General features: G+C 37.7%; 1 protein-coding gene across 1 annotated transcript in view; it reads right to left on the bottom strand.

Moving 5' to 3' along the window:
* Window positions 1-4,970: 4,970 nt before the first annotated feature.
* Window positions 4,971-23,651, bottom strand: part of AHR (aryl hydrocarbon receptor) — a 92,229-nt gene continuing 73,548 nt past the window's right edge. The window contains exons 7-11 of the mRNA XM_050938605.1: window positions 23,380-23,582; window positions 21,015-21,124; window positions 18,072-18,213; window positions 15,985-17,251; window positions 4,971-7,959 (exon numbers count right to left, since the gene is read on the bottom strand). Coding sequence (XP_050794562.1) covers window positions 7,801-7,959; window positions 15,985-17,251; window positions 18,072-18,213; window positions 21,015-21,124; window positions 23,380-23,582 — 1,881 coding nt within the window. The 3' untranslated portion in view covers window positions 4,971-7,800. The remainder of the gene's footprint in view (window positions 7,960-15,984; window positions 17,252-18,071; window positions 18,214-21,014; window positions 21,125-23,379; window positions 23,583-23,651) is intronic.

Below are 23,651 nucleotides of genomic sequence, written 5' to 3'. Positions count from 1 at the left end.
CCTGGTAGTTTGCTGAGCTGAACTGTAAACTCGCTAAAGTTAAGCTCTTTCCCCTTTGTCTGTAGGTGAAGAGCTAGGTTAGTGCTGCTCATTTCTTTCAGTGAGAATGTGCATCTAAGAGTTTGGAGCAGGGTGGGAGAATGTGTATTCCACCCCTTTTAGCTGGTACAAAGTATTTTTTCTCTGTTCTTTTCAGAGTGAGTGCACAGGTGGCTGAAGTGTCAAACCATGATGGCCTATTCTAAGATGGACTCACTGATTTGCAAGTGCCACTGTACTAAAGACACACACTCTGCAAAATATTCAGGGTGGGCTGTGCTTCCTTGAGAGGGCTCTAGAGCATATACATACATCTCCTCAGGAGGTTCTGGATTTGTCTATAGTAGTCAGGTGATGGTGCCTCCTCTGGGGAGGATGATGACGATGATAACCCTGCAGGGGCAAGTGGGTCTAGCTGATCAAGTAGTTCCTGTTCAACAGCATTCCTAGGTCAGTTGAAGTTCCTCCCCCTGCCTAAATGTCATCAGGATTTGAGATGTCTCATATCTGGGTCCCAAGGCCCCTAGTAATGCCACTGGGAAGGTGTGAGACACTGTACCTCAGAATGGCACCCTGTAACCCCCATATTCATTATTCATATATGGTTTAATATTTCATACAAAGCCTGCCATGCAAGCCATCACATGAAAGGTCATCTGCTGAACTCATTTTTCTGTCCAAATATGTTCATCATTAGTGTGTATAGAGCTATGAGATTATGCTTTATGGTTGTTATTAAAACATGCTGTAAGTTTGCTAGTGGCATGCCAAGGATCACTGCCCAGATGGGTGTTGACCAGCCATTAATCAATTGTGAGACAACTAGGCAAGCCCCACATAATGGGAACTGATCCATCACTGAGACTTAGGGGCTGCTTGTTCACTGTAACTCAGCAAAGCCCACCAGGACATGCCTGGGCTAGTGGCTGCCAGGCACATGGGCCAAGGGTATAAAATAAGAAACAGTGCAACATAAGGGGGGAACTTTCTCCTCTACCACCTATGCTGGAAACAATCAGGGCACTAAGAAGATGAGAAGACTGGTCCAGACTTCAGGAGGGAAGTCTGTGCATTAAGGACTATATCATCTAGTGGGTGAGACTATTGCTTGATTCAAATCTTGTTTATAGAATATAGATTAGGCACTTATTTTTATTTTCTTCGGTGACCCTCTTGATCTTTTTATGCCTACCACTTAAAATAACATTTTTGTAGTTAATAAACCTGTTTTATAATTTTGCCTAAAACAGTGTGCTTTGCTTGGGAAACAAGGCATTCCACTGCCTGTGAGTACCGATCCTATAGGTGTACTCCAAGCTTGCAGACAGGCTCAGGTTCCCCACAAAAAACACCCGGTAAAGAGCAGGTTGGGAATTTCTGTGCACTAGGATACCCACCTTGGACAGGGGGAGTCAAGTTGAAATTCCTGCCCAGCCTTATTTTGGAGCAGGGACTTGAACTCATTCTCCACACAGTGCCCTAACTACTGGACTACCTCAGATGGGCGGGGCTGGATCTTTTGCAAATCTCTCCTGCTGAAACTGTTCTACTTTGTATAATATACTTAAATTTTAATTGGATGGTGAGAGCGCAACTCCATAATTGAGTGGCTAGTACACTCTCTTGGGGGAGACAGCTTCCAGCTGCACTTGAGTGAACACAAATATTTTATACAAAGCAGGAGAGATGATAGAGTAGGGTTGGAGGAGACTTCAGGAGGTCATCTAGGCCAATCCCCTGCTCAAAGCAGGACCAACTAAATCATCCCAGCCAGGGCTTTGTCAAGCCAGGCCTTAAAAACCTCCAAGGATAGGGACGTGGTGGAATCTCCAGGTAACCCATTGAAGTGCTTCACCACCCCCCCTAGTGAAATAGTTTTTCCTAATATCCGACCTAGACTTCCCCCACTGCAACTTGAGACCATTACTCCTTGTTCTGTCCTCTGCCACCACTGAAAACAGCTGAGCTCCATCTAGATTACGAGAGACCAATCACTCAGGGGACTAGACAAGAGGGAAAGTGATCAGTACTGGACAAGTTATTGCCAAACAGTTCCCAGTAGTTACATAATAAAGTACAGTCTAGCACCTTGTGTGTCTTCCTGCAGTGTCTGGAACAAAGGGTAAATGGGATGACTCAGGTAACCACAGACTGATTAGCTTGACATTGATATCAGATAAAACCATGGCAAGGCTAACACGGACACAATTAGTGAAGAATTAAAGGACGGTAGCACACACGATACCACTCATCATTTAATGGAAAATAGGTTTTCTGAAACTCGTGGGGTTTTTTTTTTTGTTTACGAGATTACAAGTTTGATTGACAAAGTGTATTAACATAATAGACTTCTGTAAGACATTTGACTTAGCACTATACAAAGTCAATATGTAATAAGTGGTCTAGCTGACAGCTTGCAAATCTTCAAAAGGGAATCTTCATCTTGTCAGAGAAAAACTCTGTTCTCACTTTTTGGTTGGGTGCAGCAAAGTCAGATGCTTTATTTCTCAAGCAATTGCATAGAGGGAGGGAGTGTGCTAGGACACAGGGATTCCCCCTCCTAGGCAGGTCTCTCTACAGGTAAACAATTACAGCCAGCATTTATACCTTTTGTTACATACAATAATAAGCAACAGCTGCATTTTGTTTATATATAGGTCATCTTCATATCTTATTTTTCTGACCTATTTAGACTCTAGTCTACACTCTACCTTATCGTCACAAGGTCCCAACAACTTCACGCAGTTCTTTTCCACTCGCCTTACACAATCCTCGCTTCTACAAATCTCGCATTATTAGGGTTATAGCTAGCCTGACTCTTGCTAACAAACCATCATGCATTAAAATTCCCTACAAAGCCCTGTCAGTTCTTTCTCTACTTCCACAATCTCATGAGGGTGCTTTTAGTGGGGTCTCCACAGAGATCTGTTCTTGGTCCAATGGTATTCAATATCTCTATCAGTGATCTGGAAGAAAATATCATAGCATTGCTGATAAAGTTGGGGAAGTGGACAATAATCATAAGGTCAGGGCAGTTCTGCAGAGTGATCTGGATCACATGGTAAGCTGGTGCCTACTTGAACATGTGATTATAATACAATTAAATGTAAGGTCATACTTATAGGAAGGGAGGCTCTATTTTGGATGTCAGGAACTCACAGAAGGACTTAGGGAGGACATAGTTGATAAACAGCTGAACATTAATGCAATTTGATGTGATGGCTAAGAAAGCAAATGCAATCCTTGCATGTATAAATAGAGAAATATCAAGCAAGAGGGTGTTATCACTGATGCCATTACTACAATACTGTATCCAGTTGTGTCCACACTTTAATAAGGATGTTAACAAATTGGAGAGTTTCAAAAAAGAGATATAAAAATGACTGGAGCTTTGTAAACTTACCTTACAGGAAGAGAATAAAAAAAGGGCAATCTATTTGGTTTAATAAAAAAGGTACAGAACTGACAGTGTCAGTCTATAAAGTAGTTACATTGTGTGAAGATTTCTGATACCGGACACTGAAGATAGACAAATTCAGGCTAGCAATAAGACATTTTTTAAATCAAGGTTGGATGTCTTTTTAAAATAAATGATTTAGCTCACCTTGAAGTTATGGGCTTGATGCAGGAACCATTCATTGAAATTCTCTGGCCTGTGTTAGGCAGAAGGTCAAACTGGATGGCCATAATGCTCTCTTTTGGTCTTAAAATCTAGTAACCTGATGGATGGCCTTTGAGTGTATTCTTCATTTAAAATTATTTGCCAAAAATTGTGTTAAAATACTCAGACTGTGGGTTATGTGCAAATTGTTCACTCCAACTAGACATTTTTAATCTGTGTAGTTTTGATCAGCTAAGTAACAGGGTACTGGTTCAATTTACCCACCTAATTGAAAGGAGAGCAATGTTTAGAACATCTTTGGATGAATAATCATGTGTGCTAAATTTACTGAGACATTTGAGATTCATTAACATTTTAAAATGCCCAGCAGCTATCCAGATAGTCAGACAGCCTTACTCCAGGAATATTTCAGATCACTTTCACCTTTTAACTAGTTGTAATGCTACTGAGCATGGACAGAATATTCTCCTTTTGATAACTCCCTTTAATGCTAAGGGCCATATTCCTTTATGTACTGAGGAGCAGAAGAGGGAAAGTACAAAGCTTAGGTATTGCTCCAGCCCTCCTGGGTGTGTGGAGGGAAGTGCCTTTTTCTAAATGGAGTTAGGGATGACCACATGACTCAAATGGAAAATTCATGAGTTGGTAATGCCATCTCTAACTCACCTACAGAAAGGCATATATATTCAAGGAGAATAAATGCATTTTTCCTTTTATAGCAGACTTTGCTCAGTGTTTTTTATTAAAAGAGCACAAGATCAAGATTTTTTGTTTTATATTTACTATAAGGTTCTCATTGATTTATAATCATCTCTTTGAAAGCAACTGTTTTCCTCAAACTCTTTCCTCATATGTGCATATTTCTTACTTTAAAATGACTGCTGGGCAGTTTGTATATACTCAAAAAAACCTGATTTTTTTCCCTCTCAGAGGAAATGTTAGTACATTTTCATTCATAATATGGAGCCCTATAAAATGAAGTTAATACAAAGGTGTCAAGTCAGATGTTGGGCCTATCAAACTCAGGTTTCCTGGTATCAGATCATTTGGTTAGCAAGTAGTATCTAATCCAACTCAACTGTTGAGTTAATTGTTGCTGATATTTAAAACGTTGATAAGCTGCCAGTTACCATTCTGTGTCATTGATACAGAACTACAGTTCAAATGTATGTTTTTATATACAGCACTAAAACTGTCTACATGTGCTTGTGTCTAATACTTGGGAAATTCCAAAGTCCACAGTGGTGTAATCACAAAGCTTCTGCGATAGACAAAGAATTGTTTGTAGTGAAAGAACATACATATCAGCTACATTCAAATGATTATTTTATTACCATATATTAGGTTTTACAAACATTACTGAAGGTCAGTAAGAACACTACAAAAACATACCCTAACCCAAGAAATGTATTGCATGGTATGTGCAGGCATAGCAAATCAGAAATAAGAACTTAAAGCAAAACAAGCCAAGAAAACTGGTACAAAAAATGGATAGTAATACTGATTAACAATGGGTTATATCTTACTCATAACAGAACTGGAGGGCTAATGAAAAAAATCAAAAATTCCTGTGCACTTTTGAAGCAGTTTGGTGTAGATTAATAGTTCACTAATACACAGTCATAATCATGGGTTTGTTGTATCCATAGCTACAGAAAATAAAGTGATATGTATATAACAAAACAATTGTTTATAATAAGGCAGTACACTAGTACCGCTGCTTCCTTGGCACTTAGTGGTAGAACAACAGGTTTTTGGTTTCGCTAGACTGATCAGATACATTTTTATTTATACTGATGTAAAAATGTACATTATCCCTTTGAATCTTTCAGTTTTACAGAATTTATAAGATTGTCAAATTCATACTCTTAAAAGTGATGCACTAACGAGAAATGCAAGCCATTCTAGAAATTGGTTAAAACTTACCTTAAATTAAAAATTTAAATGTTAAAATGTGAATCCAGATATTAAATCAAAACTTTGTTTTCAGTGTGAGATATCACTAAGTTTGAAACATTTAAAAATTTAATTTCATGTCCCAAGATAATTTCTTTTTAGGGCTTTCCTGAATAATGTAGAGTATTAATACAAGTTATTTTCCTGGACATTCATTTCTCCCTTGGTAACTTTATTTAAAGGAACTGGTAAAGTCATGCATCTGAAATTCTACAACTGAATCTGATATTCTGTCTTGCAGATCATATTACACTATAGAAGGAAATTAGTTCTACTCATTGAAACACACTCTCCAAGAGGAAATCAAAGAAATGAGATGAAAATCTAATACACAGTATTTAGCTTTCTAGTTATTTCAGTGCAGATTGCACAAATGGTGGAATGAAACCTCCCTCATCGCATTTTCAACAATTTTGCAAAATATTCTCTCTCAAGTTAAAAAGCTCCAGTTGTCCTTGTATTAAACAATATGAACACCAACCAGGAGGATGTTGGTTTATTTTTGTCTCCTTTTTAACAAACTGTCTACACTGTAAATTTATATTATACATAACGAACGTAAACATTTCATCTTTATATATATGATGTAACACTTTAAAATTAACTGGTTTAAAATATTTTACAAAGACGTTTTATTATATAAACTATACAGCACACAAGAGTATGCAATAATTTGAACATATACATGTTTCTGTATTTTTCTATTATGCTACTATTTTGCACCAAACATGGGTGTCTACAATTCTAACAGTTCTCTCAAATAAAAAAACACCCCAAAGCAATATTTTTAGCTTTTCTGAAAACAAAAAATACAAAAATCCTTTTCATTACAAGGAAAAATCTCTCTGAACTTGAACTAATTTTTTTTTCATTTTTATATTTTGCACATAGATCTCTTTTCAAAAAAAAATCACTTCTTTTCCTTTAGAGTGCAATTTATCAGGGATAATATTTAATAATAGCAAACTCTCTCTTCCCCCAGCAATGTTAAAAACTGCAGCCAAACTCTGACTATCAGTGAAGACAATTTTTCACAAAAAAAGTAAACCTCAATACCATTTACTATTGAGAAAGCTCTTCCCCCATAATTTAAAAGTTAACCCTTTCGATATCAATTTCAGTAAAAGTATTTGCATAGAGCAGCCTTCTACTTTTATTTCTGAAGAACATTACAAGTGTTTTAACACAAGAGAAGGCACATGTTTTTCAGCACTGAAATCTGAAACCAATCTTGAGGAATCCTCCCGTGCAAAATCTCTGTTGTTTTTACCCTGTTTTACCTGAAGAAAGCAGACATGAAGTACAGAACAAAACCCTTTACTTGAACTAAGTGTAAAACATTTACATCTCCAGATAAGTGTTACAACTCTGCAGACTCAGAAATGAGTCCAATTTGAAATGGCCACTGCTAAAAACTTCATAGAAAAAAAGAAAGCCAGTAGCACTGTATATGTTAGTTAAAAAAGTTCACACGTCAATGACTAATGGTGAATGTTTTCTAAAACAAGCTTCCTTTCAGAAATAAGGTAGCTAAATTGTGAGGCACTTAAGATTGACAGTAAAGGAGGAATGCAATGGATTTGCTTCCATAAAACCTAAAATTGCATATCAAATCCTTGTTTTAATCCACCAATTAAAGTGCTAGAATTGGAAATTAAAATAAAGAGAGCTAAAACAGGTAATTAATTAATTGAAGGAAAGAGCTTAGTATACAGTAAAAAATAAGTGCTTTTGATGCTCTTTAATTTTAGATCATTCTTTTAAAATTTTAATTTAAAAAAAAATGAAATCTGGCAATAATCCAAGAGTGAAAACATCTTCCTTTGTGCCATTACAAGTAATGTTGTCAAAGTGCCCATTTATTTTCTAAATAATAAAACCATTTGCCTTATCTTATGTTCTACAACGTGATATATGTAGTACATAATCCATATTGCAGCAACACCACGTTTTCAATCTGACTGACAACAGCGCATGCACACTTTTAGTCAAAGTATAGTTCCTATTTCCACCCCAAGAAGTAAGGTTTTGGATTACATATCCTATTGGTATATAGTGCAACTAGCCTCAACTTATCAAAATGTATTTAGGGCTTTAAAGCCCAGTGTTCATAGCCTTATCAAGTGCTCCTTCACAGGCGAAAGTGACATCCATCAAAAACCAGAGATGGGATATTGGCTCAATTACATAAATCCATTGGATGCCAAATCTGAGAAAGGTCTGGATTCTGTCGGATGATGAAGAAGAGGCTGAAGGTGTGTGGCAGTCTGTGTGTTACTGATGACATCTAACTGAGAGGGATATGCTTCATCTACGTTTATTCCACCGAAACCATTTTGGAACTGAAAAAAAATATGACAGGGGTTACTGACTGCTTTCTTTAAAAACTTCAAAAGCATTTAGTGAAATGCACAGGTAAGATTAGAGATCTCTAATTCTAAAATAGACAGGGACTCTTTCCGCATTCTCTGGCTAAGCTTCTGGTGGTATTTACCCCCACACCCCAACCCCATTCCGATTGTGAAAGTAATGCTTCTTCTATAGGAAGCAGAAACTAGTTATGATCAGCTAATCTAGTGCCCCAGGTCCACAAAGTGACTCAGGTGCCACAACCCAAGATTTAGGCACCACTGCAATCCAGAAAACCCACGCTAAGTGGCTGTCTAAACTTACTGGATGACTATATTTTTGCTGTAAAAGTCCCCAAGGTGCCTAAGTTTCTGTAGATGCCTGGATGCCTAAGACAGGACTAGATCTTAGTTCTTTGAGATAGGACTTGTCCAAATTGGCACATTAATGAAATGCCAATGTTCATCAGCATGGTACTCACAACAGCTAGAGCACAATAGGCTAGTGTAGGGTAGATTCATACCCTACCTTGCCACAAACTAAATACTCCTGGAGACCAGCCCTTTGCATTATGGCTGGGGCCAATAGAGATACACAACATATTAGAGGGTGAAGAGGGAAGTACAAAGGCACAGTAAAACAGTCATGTTTAACATAATAAGCATAAGTCACAGTACAGAAGGCAAACTCATGGTCTTGTCAACAAGCCTTAAGTCTATAAGCTACAGGCAGGGATTGTCTTTACTACAGGTGTGCACAACATCAAACACAGATGGATCTTGACCCTTGATTGAGGCCTCTAGGCACAAATGCAATACAAATAGTAAATCAAACCATCACCACAATGGGTATGTCTGATATCTAAAGGGAATGGTCTAGCTATTTCTTTATTGTTGAACTCACTAAAATATTTCAAATCATACCTTTCAATAGAAGTTTTTATGTGATACTCAAAGGATTAAAAGCTTAATACTGTATATAGAAAAATCCTATACTGTGTCTGATAGCAACTATGCGTCACCTTATGAATTGGGCATGTAAATCCATGAGAGCTAACTATGGGAAAGAAAAGAACTCACCCCCCCCGGTAATACATTTTTCATATTTCCATACATCTCAAAGATGACCCTAGTTCGGGACAAGAACTACTTTTGCTTAGGACAGAGTTTGTGGACTTATGGTTTTCCCCCACCTCTCTTCTTCCCCCAAAATTAAGATTACACAAAGATAACAGGCAATATTTTAGGATTATGAAAACTTTTCTGGCATCTAAAATTAAAAAGAAGTTGGCCATTCCAGGAATTCTGAAACTGGTTCTGTTTGGGGTACTTTTTTTAGCAAAATATTAATAAGAGTTGCTATATATAAATATATTTTGGTTCTGCACTACAAATCTGCAGTATGCCTTGAAACTTGTTCAGTTCTAACTTTTTAGTAATAAAACGGTTTTTACCCTGTTTACTAATACTGCATGGATAAATCCTGATTTCTGTGGTCACTTGCAAATAGAACACACTGGAATAGTGAGAAATGTAAAGTTAAGATCATGGGCACAATGCTACTTTTGTTGAAGTTAATGGGAGTTTTGTCACTGACTCCAATGACAGAAGGTGTAGACACCTACCGGTAGGTCTTGAAAGTTTCTCAAAGTCAGATTTTTAGTGTGATTTCACCCCCACCCCCATCCCCTCCCCACCACGCTTGTGGAAAGCATAACCTATCAACACTACCAATTTCTTCATCAAGAATGTTACAATTTCAAAATCCACTTAAGGTCATATTTTTGAGTGTGGGGTGGTCAGCTTTTATGGTTCTTCCACGAGTGCGTATTCCATGAGTGCGTATTATAAATTGGAATGTACCCCACTTAATGCAGCTGGATTTTTTGAATGAATGATGATCATCATTACCACATCTAACAAAATCAAGTGAGTGCTGAAAAGTTTTTATTAGTCTTGATATTCTGCATTTCAGCAATTCTCTTCAAAACCTACCCCCCTCCCAGTATCTCCCAGGATTATCTTAATCAACTGATTAAAAAGTGGAAGTCAAATCCTAGTGAGACAAATAGAAAGGAGCACAAACACTGTCAGCTTAAGTGCAAGAGTGTAATAAGAAAAGCCAAAGAGGAGTTTGAAGAACGGCTAGCTAAAAACTCAAAAGGTAATAACAAAATGTTTTTTAAGTACATCAGAAGCAAGAAGCCTGCTAAACAACCAGTGGGGCCCCTTGATGATCGAAATACAAAAGGAGTGATTAAAGACGATAACGTCATTGCGGAGAAACTAAATGGATTCTTTGCTTCAGTCTTCACGGCTGAGGATGTTAGGGAGATTCCCAAACCTGAACTGGCTTTTGGAGGTGACAAATCTGAGGAACTGTCACAGACTGAAGTGTCACTAGAAGAGGTTTTGGAATTAATTGATAAACTCAACATTAACAAGTCACCGGGACCCGATGGCATTTACCCAAGAGTTTTGAAAGAACTCAAATATGAAGTTGCGGAACTATTAACTAAGGTTTGTAACTTGTCTTTTAAATCGGCTTCGGTACCCAATGACTGGAAGATAGCTAATGTGACGCCAATATTTAAAAAGGGCTCTAGAGGTGATCCCGGCAATTACAGACCGGTAAGTCTAACATCGGTACCAGGCAAATTAGTCGAAACAATAGTTAAGAATAAAATTGTCAGACACATAGAAAAACAAACTGTTGAGCAATAGTTAACATGGTTTCTGTAAAGGGAAATCGTGTCTTACTAATCTATTAGAGTTCTTTGAAGGAGTCAACAAACATGTGGAAAAGGGGGATCCAGTGGACAAAGTGTACTTAGATTTCCAGAAAGCCTTTGACGAGGTCCCTCACCAAAGGCTCTTACGTAAATTAAGTTGTCATGGGATAAAAGGGAAGGTCCTTTCATGGATTGAGAACTGGCTAAAAGACAGGGAACAAAGGGTAGGAATTAATGGTAAATTCTCAGAATGGAGAGGGGTAACTGGTGGTGTTTCCCAAGGGTCAGTCCTAGGACCAATCCTATTCAATTTATTCATAAATGATCTGGAGAAAGGGGTAAACAGTGAGGTGGCAAAGTTTGCAGATGATACTAAACTACTCAAGATAGTTAAGACCAAAGCAGATTGTGAAGAACTTCAAAAAGATCTCACAAAACTAAGTGATTGGGCAACAAAATGGCAAATGAAAATCAATGTGGATAAATGTAAAGTAATGCACATTGGAAAAAATAACCCCAACTATACATACAATATGATGGGGGCTAATTTAGCTACAACGAGTCAGGAAAAAGATCTTGAAGTAATCGTGGATAGTTCTCTGAAGATGTCCACGCAATGTGCAGAGGCGGTCAAAAAAGCAAACAACATGTTAGGAATCATTAAAAAGCGGATAGAGAATAAGACTGAGAATATATTATTGCCCTTATATAAATCCATGGTACGCCCACATCTTGAATACTGTGTACAGATGTGGTCTCCTCACCTCAAAAAAGATATTCTAGCACTAGAAAAGGTTCAGAAAGGGGCAACTAAAATGATTAGGGGTTTGGAGATGGTCCCATATGAGGAAAGATTAAAGAGGCTAGGTCTCTTCAGCTTGGAAAAGAGGAGACTAAGGGGGGATATGATAGAGGTATATAAAATCATGAGTGATGTGGAGAAAGTGGATAAGGAAAAAGTTATTTACTTATTCCCATAATACAAGAACTAGGGGTCACCAAATGAAATTAATAGGTAGCAGGTTTAAAACAAATAAAAGGACATTCTTCTTCACACAGTGCACAGTCAACTTGTGAAACTCCTTACCTGAGGAGGTTGTGAAGGCTGGGACTATAACAATGTTTAAAAGGGAACTGGATAAATTCATGGTGGCTAAGTCCATAAATGGCTATTAGCCAGGAAGGGTAAAGAATGGTGTCCCTAGCCTCTGTTCATCAGAGGATGGAGATGGATGGCAGGAGAGAGATCACTTGATCATTGCCAGTTAGCTTCACTCACTCTGGGGCACCTGGCATTGGCCACTGTCGGTAGACAGATACTGGGCTAGATGGACCTTTGGTCTGACCATTCTTATGATGTAATACTTCTATCATTTTACAAAAATTATATGCACAAATATTCCATATATTTGTGGAAAATAAAGCAAAATAAAATCCTTCTGAGATAGATGCAATTCTCTTTAGAAATACTCACAGAATCGTAATCAGAGACGGGGGGAGGGATAGCTCAGTGGTTTGAGCATTGGCCTACTAAACCCAGGGTTGTGAGTTCAATCCTTGAGGTTGCCACTAAGGGATCTGGGTTTAAAAAAACAAACAAACAAACTGTCTGGGGATTTGTCCTGCTTTGAGCAGGGGATTGGACTAGATGATCTCCTGAGGTCCCTTCCAATCCTGATATTCTATGGAAATATCTACTAAGTCACTAGCTATCCCCCACCAGGACAGGATTATTTCAATGTTCTTCATTAAATCCATTTTGTGGTGAGATCACTTATTAATATGTGCATTGTCTGGTAGACTTTGCTGAGCATATAGTAGTAATAGCAGGGGGGAATAGACCCCGTTTATTAAAAGGACACTGGTCTTACAACCACTGGAAGAACTTTCCAAAAGTTGTGGTAGATTCTTAATCATTGGAAACTTTAAAATCAAGTTTGAAGAAGTCCTATGGCCTGTGTTATGCAGGAGGTTAGATTAGATATGCTCAGGGTATGTCTACACTGCGATAAAAAACCCATGGCACTGAGTCTCAGACCCCAGGTTAGCTGACTCATGCTCACAAGGCTTAGGGGACAGGGGCTACAAAACTGCAATGTAAACATTTGGGCTCAGGCTGGGACCCCAGCTCTGAGACACTCCCCACTGCAATATTATAGCCCTGAAAGCTTGAGTCAGCTGACCTGGGCTAAACACAGCTATGCCACGCATCTGCACATCTTTTATTGCAGTGTAGACATACCCACAGCCATCCCTTCTGGACATTAACTGTAAATCTAGTCATAGAGAAACTAACTAGGGATGGAAGAATCATAAAAAGGGTAACTGCATCTGTTTTTTAACTATAACCATTAATAACTTCTCCCTATCTACGGTAAACACGTCTCCAATTCATTTATATTATTTACAGTCATGGCTTTGGTTTGGAACTTATTTCATGTGATTACTACTACAAGTATACACCCATTTGTTTGGAATAACTCACTCTTCTGACAACAATAAATATAGCCATGATATAAATATATTTTAACATAGCATTATCCTGGTTGCTTGTCTCCCTTTGATGCATTAACATTACTACAAAAAGGTGAAAAATCAGAACACAGTATTCTAGTGGTTTAGCCATTTTCATGGCCTAACAACTAGATTTAATTTTAACTATATATAATGACAGTACATTTTGTTAGTACTGTGACAATCCACTAAAGTACTCTGGCATGATATTTTTGCTGAGGAATGGGAAGAGAAAAATTCTCAAAATGAATTAACAAAATGGGGAGTAATCAGAGTGGCTATGGGTATTATAGTAAGAAATTAACAACTTACATGTTAAAAAAGAAAAATTAAATTGGCTATTAAAAATAGGCATCAACATAACAATGCTCAAGCATATTTGTGTAAATGACAATCCTGTACTATTAGAAGGGGATGAAGTTGGATGATGCAGGAGATGCTTTCCAACACTATTATCTAGGACTATGAAGAATTAATAGCATTGACTAGAGTGAGACATAGTGCAGCCAAGTGTTGTGTAAGCTTCCTTGCTGAACTTTGCCAAAGCATCTTCATATTATTCCAGTCTTGGGTCTCTCAAGCAGAAGCTACTAATTGTGCAGAACTGTGCTCAATTTTAAAGGAAGTTTTATAATTCTATAATTATATTTTATTTAATTAATGAAAGATTAAGAAAGGTAACAAGTCTTCATTTTACTTCTGATATTATGTAATAGACTGTACATTTTCTGACTGTATTTTTCTTCCTTGCTCTGTGTATGTTAAATGCCAGTTAATGCTTTAATTCGGAAAATACCTATTCATGTGCACAAGCGTTTGTAGGATTATGGCCTTAGAACAAGGGCAGGCAACCTATGCCACGCATGCCGAAGGTGGCATGGGAGCTGATTTTCAGTGGCACTCACACTGCCTGGGTCCTGGCCACCAGTCTGGGGGGGCTCTGCATTTTAATTTAATTTTAAATGAAGCTTCTTAAACATTTTAAAAACCTTATTTACTTCACATATAACAATAGTTTAGTTATATATTATAGACTTATAGAAAGAGACCTTCTAAAAACGTTAACATGTATTACTGGAATGCAAAACCTTAAATTAGAGCGAATAAAAGAAGACTTGGCACACCACTTCTGAAAGGTTGCCGACCTCTGCCTTAAAATATACACTCTTTGGAAAAAGAATCATGTGTCTTTGTATTACATGTCTAGCACAACAGGGCCCCAGTCTTGATTAGTGCGCCTGGGCATTATTACAATAGAAATAAATAATACAATTTAAATGCACTGCAATGCAGATAGCTGCCATTACATTCAAAGAATTGTCTTGAAATTGGAAGTTTTTCTTCCAAAGCTGCTAATGTACTCAATTCTACCCAGGAAGAATTTTGCTGACAACATTGTCTGAAGAATGGCTACGCTATTTTAATGTGTTACATTATTTTGTTTTGCACTCTCCTGGACAAAATATGGATATGCCTACCATTTAAACAAAAAGGTAGAAAAGATCTGATTTTTTTAAAATCAGTAACTTGAGGAACAGGAAATAATTGTTCTGATTTTTTTCTGCTGCCATATTAGTCTCCTTTGACTGAGGTGCAATATAGCTAGTGACTTTGCATATTCAAAACAATTAGCACATAACTCATAGTTTAAATCAGAATTCATTCCTGGCTTTTCTTGCATGTGTCCTAAAAGATCAAACTTTTCTGTGGAATTAAGATATGCTTCTGAATAATCTTTTCACCCTTTTAACAGTTCTCTCTTTTGGAAGTTTCTTAAACTAAAAATTGTATACTCCTAAAGAAAATAAAAGTTGTGTTTTTATAGATAGGTGTATCTTAAAATAATTTATGTCCATGCTCTGCTTTGAACTTCCTGCGCTAGGGCAATTAGTCCCACCAATCAAGGCCTAACCAATATTTAATTTTTATTTCTGTGTGCACATCCTATTTATGTAACTTGTATTAATTTTTGTCATATTCTTAACATTGCAGCTTTTAGAGCAAAAGCAATACTTAAACATGTACTTTTGTAAAAATTTGAACAAAATTTGTAAGTCTTAATTCTTAAAAACGTTGTGGTATTTCAGGAGTAAAATATGTATAGGCCAGTTTCTCATCTTAACAGTGCACCACATGTTGCCACACAGTTTGACGCCTCTCTCACAATACCTGCACATTTGTAGGACAGGGATTCATATGATTCCATGCAAGTTATGTAAAACTAGAATTTGTACATTAATGTGATCTTTAAAATATATTAAATTAAGCAGCGAGATGCTTATTTAACAGAAGCTTTGTACTGTAAGAATCCAAACGATGAAAGTTTACCTCTCTTACTCTTAAAGTAAGATAGATCTATGTATGGTTAAAATGACTTGACAATGAAATGTGCCAGACAATTGTACTGTCAGCAATCTATTTACCTACAAAATAGATACAAGCATACTCCAAACTTCTGCCACTCTGCTCAGGCTTGGCCTGGAAGAACTAATTCTAGGTTTAAAAGGGAGGATGCTTACAATTGGTATCTCTGTCAGTTAAACTTGCAGAGGTTCCTGTGATATGGACACATCCCCTGGGACCTGGGCTGAGCATGGCTCATTTCAGGTTAATGAACAGAAGTTACAGTACCTCTCATTGATTACTACAACTGCATCAGTTTCAAATCCAATGACTTAGTTGATAACAGGTTCTGTATCCCATAAACCATCTATATTTCCTGCTAAAGACTATTATAACATGCAATACAATTTAACAATGACCTTTATCATACCTTATTTAACAATACTTGTTGACCCTCCATCATAGACTTATACTGCATTTGATCCATAGAGTTGGGTTGAGTTTCTGGAACACACTGGTACATAGACACAGCACCTGCATAACATGTTTGAGGAGTTACCATAAATGACTGAGAGTTTATTCCACACTCTTGATTCTCGGGGACTTCTTGTGAACAACTGAGAAAATCCTCCAAGCTTGAAGAACCAGGACAGGTTGATCTGTCAAAGCATCCTATTGGGAAATCTATTTGGGTAAAATTAGAGAGCTGTGGCACCAGGTGGGTTGTGAGCTGTTTATAAGGCATAAACTCCTCCCTACATGCATGAGGTGCAAGGTTGACTTCTGATTTGTAAGCGAACTCTTGAGTAGTGCCATGCATGTCAGAAAAAACATATTGCACAGGCTGTTGCTGTGAATAGCTAAAAGGCACACCACCACCAGAGTTCCAATTTGTGAACATCCCATTGACTTGCATATGCTTCATCTTCTGACATAACTGCTGCTGATGCTGCTCAGCCATCTGTTTTTGGTGCTGATTAAATTGCTGCTTATCCAAATGTTGCTCTATCAAACAGTCAGAGTTCTGAACCGTTGTCTGTTGCTGATGGCAACCTGAATACAAGAAGTCAGGCTTATTATTTAGGGAATCCTGAATATAGGTCAGGATTTCATCAGTTATGTCTATGTCTCCAATATCATCCACACAAGAAAATTCTGTTTTAAAAAACTCCTCATCCTGCTGAATACATTTTATATCTTCAAAGTCAATACCCAGACTTCTCATGATGTTGTACAATTCACTATTTTTATTATCTTGAAAGAGCCCTGTGCTGTCTTCGGTAAGCATTAAATTACTTTCCTGGGGGCAGTTGGTTTGCTCCTGTTTCAGGATGTTATTTTCAGTTGGTAAGAGACTATCCTGCCAGTCATTGCTAAGAACATTGCCCAATTCATCACTGGTGTCTGTAAAGAAGTTTCTCTCAAAAGAAAGTTTATCTGAAGCGGGAGGACAATGATATATAGACTCATCTTGCCTTAACATGGCACCCAGAAGTGAGTCTGGATTAACATATTCTTTATGTAGTGCAGCTTTGGCAGCAGGTCCTTTCCCAGGCGTGCTTTTAACCTTTGTCTGCAACGGATCCATTAGGCTAGGCAAAGGGAAGGTTACCTCATACAACACAGCCTCACCAGTTGCAAACATAAAAGGAATGTTCATGTTTCGCTTCCGTAAATGCTCTGACCCTTCTTCTTCTCTGAAATTGACAAAAAAATACAGTACTTTATTACAGTATTATAGTAAATTACAATAAAACAGCATAGTTCTATTTGTTTCCTAGAATTGAAGCATTAGCAAAGTGAACTATTCTATTTGCAGGCACTTAAAGTGCCAGTCACTGAGGAATCTGGCTATGAAAACTTAACTCTAGTGGGTAAAATGAGCAACAGATCATGATATAAGGGGTTTATTTACTGTAATACTTCCACACGTTTATCAATATTATGTGTGCAATTCGATAAACCTAAATGACATACTTCATATTCTACTATTCTTGACTTTCTGGGAGCATGGATCTTTCAGCACTGAATTCTCTTGGTATTTTTCATTTCTCAGTGTCAAGTAAGTATTGGGTTTGTATGGAATGCTAAATAATAAGTGGAATGGAATTCAGTATGTACTCTCCTGAAGTTAGTTCCTATGAGTAGTATATGTCGTCTCCGCAGCTGCAGTTAGATTTCTTCCAAGACAAAAAGGAGAGAAAAATAGAAGTAGGGTGGATAGAACCATCTTGTGCCTTTGTTTCATTAAATTTACTTCCTGAGAGAAACAATGGCATCTGCCATAATCAGTGTTGCATACAATTTGAGATACCAAGGGAGGGATTTACAGATGGAATTATTGCAACACTGGCAATTTTTAACTCTTAAAAAAATAAAACAAAGCTCTTTGCAGCATGTAGAGAACATTAAAAAACAGAAACATTACCCCCAAATCCCTGCATCTTAATAAGATCTATGTCAGATGGTAGGTTGGGAGTTTTCAAGCTAAACTGCTATACTGTAACAGTTACTTACGTAAGAGGTCTCTGTGTTGAAATGACATAATCAGGTCTTCCATTTTTGTAGATCAGGCGTGCATTTGCTTGAACCCAGGCCCATCGCTTTTCTTTGGTAAGGAGTCTAAACACAGTCATGCCACTCTCTCCAGTTTTTATCACTAGAATTAAAAAAGGTCAAATATACTGCTTAATATTTTTTCCAGTTAAGAAATGAACAAGAAAACTTAGCATGTTATATAAATAATTCCACTTGAAAAACAATTTAAGTCTCCAATTAACTATTAGTATAAAGGTAAGTACTTAACAGTATGCTTCCATATTACATTATGTTCTCAATAAACCCATTGACATGCAATAACCAAACCCATTTGGACCCAGAAAGTAAAATAGAAACAAAATGAATATATGATCTGCCTGCCAAGAAGCTTTACTTTGGCTATGGGTAAATACAAGAACAAAAATCACAATGAATTCTACGATATTCATGTGACACTGACAAACCAGCACAGTTTAAAATGAACTAGCCAGTCCACCTGCCTGAAACCTTTAAAGGCATGTCAAGAGGCACTGCGATGTGATCAGGTCAATTCAATTGTGTGCTAGTATCAAAGCGATGTTAAATGGGCTAGCAGACACCAGCCCATTCAATTATGTTGATAAGAGAACAAGGAAAATGTTGATGGAATTGTTTTTGTCTGTCTGTATTCTGTATGCAGTCAACCAACCGTAAGATCAAACATATGTATATACTGTATGAAACTAATGATATTACCTGCACTGTCTTCAATTATCTCTCTCTGTTAAAATAAATGGCCGGTCATTACTTTATGTAAACCAATGTAACTGGATTATTTGCATATGGATGGGAAGTAAAAGGTTAACTTCAAAGCAAGTGTCCTTCGTTTAACAATGGAGATTCACATTCCTCAGCAGGTGAAAACCCATGCTGCCTCAGTGACACTCACCAAGCAGCAGCACCGGGAACGATCCTGCCTTCTCTGATCGGTGGAACTCTAAACAGGAGGGGAGTTTTGAGGCACTGGACTGAGATCCCCAAAAAGCTAATTTTGGGAAAGCCTGACTTATGGACATTAGCAGACATTACATCTCTGCTATCAACTGGACTTATATATTCTGATACAATTGTAATGTATTTTATCTGATTTTAACTTTTTTAATAAAATAAAATGTTATTAAAAAATCTGTAGTTAGTTTACTACAGATTGGCTACCAGCGTTATTTGGTTAGATCCTGAAGTATCCAGTAACCTGGGGTGAGTGACCAAAACCTAGTGTGTGTTAGTTTTGGTTTTAATAACCTTACACCATAAAGTCCAGTTTCCCTAGGTGGTAAGTAGGGGCTAGAAGGCCAAGGGAACGTTCTGCTGAAAGTCACTCCAGGCACTGAGAAAATTCAGTACAACCCTCCCGAGTATTTAGTATTATTTCGCCAATAGAAGGGACTGCTGAATACAACAGCACATAAATGACGAAATCTGAAACTCTGTGTTCTAGCAGAAAGGAAACTGCAATTACAAAAACATGAAATAAAATGAAAAACAAGCCCACCACACAGAGGATTTGCTTTGAGTCTAGGCTGGGTCCTGGTTAGTTGTTTTATATCTCTAATATGATGAAAACAGCATAACAGTGAGTATTTCAAATACAGTTTTCAGATGCTATCGCAAAAAGTCTAGCTGCCACTGTTTCATCTTGCGATCCAACTGTCACTTTTATAGTATATACAGTGGTGAAATAATTGCATTCCTAGACACAAGTGGAACTACAAACTTTTACTTTTTTATTTTGCAAGAGTCTCTAATAGAAAAAATCTATTTTATAAGGAGGCATTTAATATACTTAGCACTAGAGTGGGAAAAACCAACAGGGAAAAATTATTCCATGTCTTCCCTGAACCTTCTCCCATTTTAAAAACCAAATCTTTTGAGATTCTGAAATGTTTGAAATAATTTTCCCTTCAGTGCCACCATTTCCAATCCTGCTCTCAGCCAGAAATTGGAAGTAATGAAGCTACCTTTGTAATATTTACATTCATTGCATGATTAGATTTGATTGAGTGTGCCATCAAATTGTTCTTAAAGGCTTCCAAGCCTGCAAGCTGATCTGAGTGGGCAGATAATGAGGCTCTGAACAGACACAAGGGTCCACTTACACATGTGAGATTGCACAGGTCAGGGAGGATTGTGTGTCTACTGGTCACCCCTTTGGGTGAAAGGATGGGGGATGGCTAACCAGTTTGCTTTAGAAATGATCAATGAAGAGCAGGGTCTAGGTGATTTACTACAGATGTCTAAGGGGATAGCAGGAAATTATTAAACATTACCTCCAATGAAGATTAAAAGAGAAGTACCCCTGGGTCACAAAGTTCTCAATTTAGCCTCTTACAGGAAAATTATCTTAAAATCCATCTCCCTAAGATAAGTTGCTGAAATAGCAGTAGTTGGGCTGTGGGGAACAGGAACTGTGAACAGCAGGATATGACAGGAACTGGGATATTTAACTAAAATGGGTCCAGATAGGAATATTAAATATTTCTTCTTCTAGTATAAACTTGTATGCAGCAAAAGGACATGTACAAAGAAAAAAGTGTTTATTTTGTAAATGACTAGATCAGTGGTTCTCAAACTTTTGGATACTGGTGATCCCTTTCACGTAGCAAGCCTTTGAGTGTGACCTCCTAATAAATTAAAAACACTTTTTAATATATTTAACACCATTATAAATGCTGAAGGCAAAGCGAGGTTTGGGGTGCAGGCTGACAGTTTGCAACCCCCCCACAGCCATGTAATAACCTCACAACCCCCTGAGGAGTACCGATCCCCAGTTTGACAACCCCTGGACGAGATTAATTTTGGTTATGTTTCATAACATTCTTTAGTATAAATGTAACCTTTGCTTTGTTTTAGCAGCCTGCCTCACAGATGGCAAATTACACTTACTTCGGGTATGATTCTCAGCACAATGAAGCATATCAGCTGCATGAATAAACTGATATCCTGTTCCTCTCATACACAGCTCTGCTTCAGTGTATCCCAGCACAATTCTTCCTCTGTAAGACAAGAAGGAAAACAAATTGTAGCACTACTGGTGTATCAATGTACAGTATGAACACAGGAATTAATCAGTTAGGGCTAAACATTTCTGCTACAGCAGAGTATGTCATCAGCATTTACAATAAAGATTTTATGCAAGATTTTATGTGATCCTTCTTACAAAATTTAGCAAATACATCATGAGCCATACAGCCTTTATTATTTACCTAAGCTGACTTCAGAATACAGAAATGCTGCCACAAAATGAAACTGGATTTCCAAAAATAGATATTTAAAGTTACGCTCCTAATTCTGTATTTTGTTATGTATCAGCAAATAAGTGGGGTAATTTTCAGAATTACTGTGCAAGCAGTAGCTCCCATTTACTGTAACGGGACCCCCTGGTCTGCTTGGCACTTCTTTTTGTGTGCGTTCAATCATGGCATGTTTTACTAGTAGGTGCTAAATATGGCATTAAACTTCCCCCCTAACATTTCCTTACTAGTTAGATAAGTTTTCTGGGCAATTTTCTCCACCTGTTCTAGCCAAGGGTGTATTCAAGAATATGCCACTTATGTTACTGAAGTGTCTGCAGATGCTCATAGTGTAATTAGGTGGTCTGTGAAGACATGCTTCCCATTGAATCAGAGTCAGCAAAAGGAGGCTGGCACTGTGTGCTCTAGTTCTGCAGCACAGATGCCCATAATGTCTCTGAACCCCCCTTCCCTTAAAAAAAAAAATAATTTAAGCATCTCCTTCCTCCTGGTATTGAAGACTTCTTCCATCTTCTGCATTTCATGCCAGCTGCCACTCACTTGAGCTGCTAGTGTGAGTGCACACGAACGCCACTGTACTAAATGGAACACAAGAGTTGTGCTGGCAGTAGCACCATGCTCCATAGAAGTCAACAGGAGTCTGTAAGAGCCCTTGGTGGATCAACAGGATATTATCAGGAATGGGGAGGAAGAATGGAAGAGGCAATAATTTTGAAGGAGCTGGGGGTATCTCCCAGAGAGTTAGACAGTGGAATGCTCAGTGGAAGGAAAGACTGGGAAGGAAGACATCTGGGGCGCAAATGGAAGATGCAAATAAAATGGGGAATCCAAAGAAAGGAAGATGCAGTAGAAAGAAAAAGGGAAGAGATGTGGGTAACAAAAGGATGAGAGAAAATAAAGAAGGAAAGGAAAGGAAACAGACAAAATAAAGAAACCGTTTGTGAATAAAAAAGACAAGAGAAATGGGAGATGGAAGGTAAAACACTAATAAATACAAAAACAAAAATGGAAAGAGGAAGAGATGAAGATAGCAACCTCATGGCTAGTAAATTTTACTTTTCTTGTATATATTCATATCTACTTTTCTTTATTGGGACTAGTGGTAGTTGGGGGAACATAAGAAAAGCATACTCATATACTGATAGAAAGGGTGGAGGATTATCTGGCTGTACATTGTACACCATGGGTCCAGGGGAAACTGACCAGGGTTACCCAATCATAAATGGGAGTGAAGATTTAAAGCACTGAGAACACTGAAAATCTGACTTCAGAAAGGGAAGGAGAAGGGAAAAAAAAATCGGGAGAGGCCAGAGGATTTTATCTTGTAGGAGGAATCAACTTAGTGGGCTTTTTGCCATGCTTGGGGCACGGTTGTGCTACGTTGATCTAGAAATCTAGTAGGGTTTATTTTTTTAAATGAACACAAAATAATGGTTTGGAAACTGGTCCAAAGCACTGTGCAAAACAGTTATTTCATGTGGTTAATTTCTGTATAATTTTGTTTCACTTATAGCTAATTTGCAACAAATCACATTTCCACAGTAGTTTACATCTATTTGAATTGAAAAGGTAGCTGTCTGTAGTGGAGGAGGAGAAGGAAGAGGAAGTGATGAGATGCTTTGATTTGGGTGAACTTCATTCTCATCAGTGGAGAGTATTCTAAATCATCCCTTCCAGGGGCTACTTTGATCCCTAATTCATAGAGACACTTCTGAAGAGCTATTTTTTGTGTTGATAATGCTCAGGAGACAGGTATTATCAAAGTTTCTGAAGAGGATATCTGTAGACAGTACCCTTTCTATCTACAAGTGCTTTATATCTTCCAGCAGTGGAAGAGAAAAACCTAATGACAAAATATTACTTACCACCCCAATACACAATAACCTCCAATGCTCACCTAAAGGTATCCATTTAAACACTTTAAAGGTGCAGAGATCTATTTCAGCTGCAAGTGTACAGGGAAATGTAACAAGCTATGTAGACGACCGTGTACCTACTTTGCATCACAGGCTGTAGGTGTGAAATCCAGTTTGTGTTTAGTTCTGAAAATGAAGTTTTTGGTTCGTATCTCAAGGATGGATGGAGGCTGCAGTGGGGTAGCCACTGCAAACAAAGCCAGCTGAGTAGAGACAGGAGAGCCATCCTTTCCTTTCTTGTTCTGTCCATGAAGAAACTTTAATCGCCCTTGAAAATTCATGGCCTTCAGATGAGGAAAATATGTAGTGATCACAGATTAGAGAAACACTGACGCATCAATTTATTTATTTAA

The sequence above is a fragment of the Gopherus flavomarginatus genome, chromosome 2 (assembly GCF_025201925.1).
Source record: "Gopherus flavomarginatus isolate rGopFla2 chromosome 2, rGopFla2.mat.asm, whole genome shotgun sequence".
Classification (NCBI taxonomy): Eukaryota; Metazoa; Chordata; order Testudines; family Testudinidae; genus Gopherus; species Gopherus flavomarginatus.
Note: the sequence above shows the minus strand (reverse complement) of the source record. Positions and strands in the feature narration are given on the sequence as shown.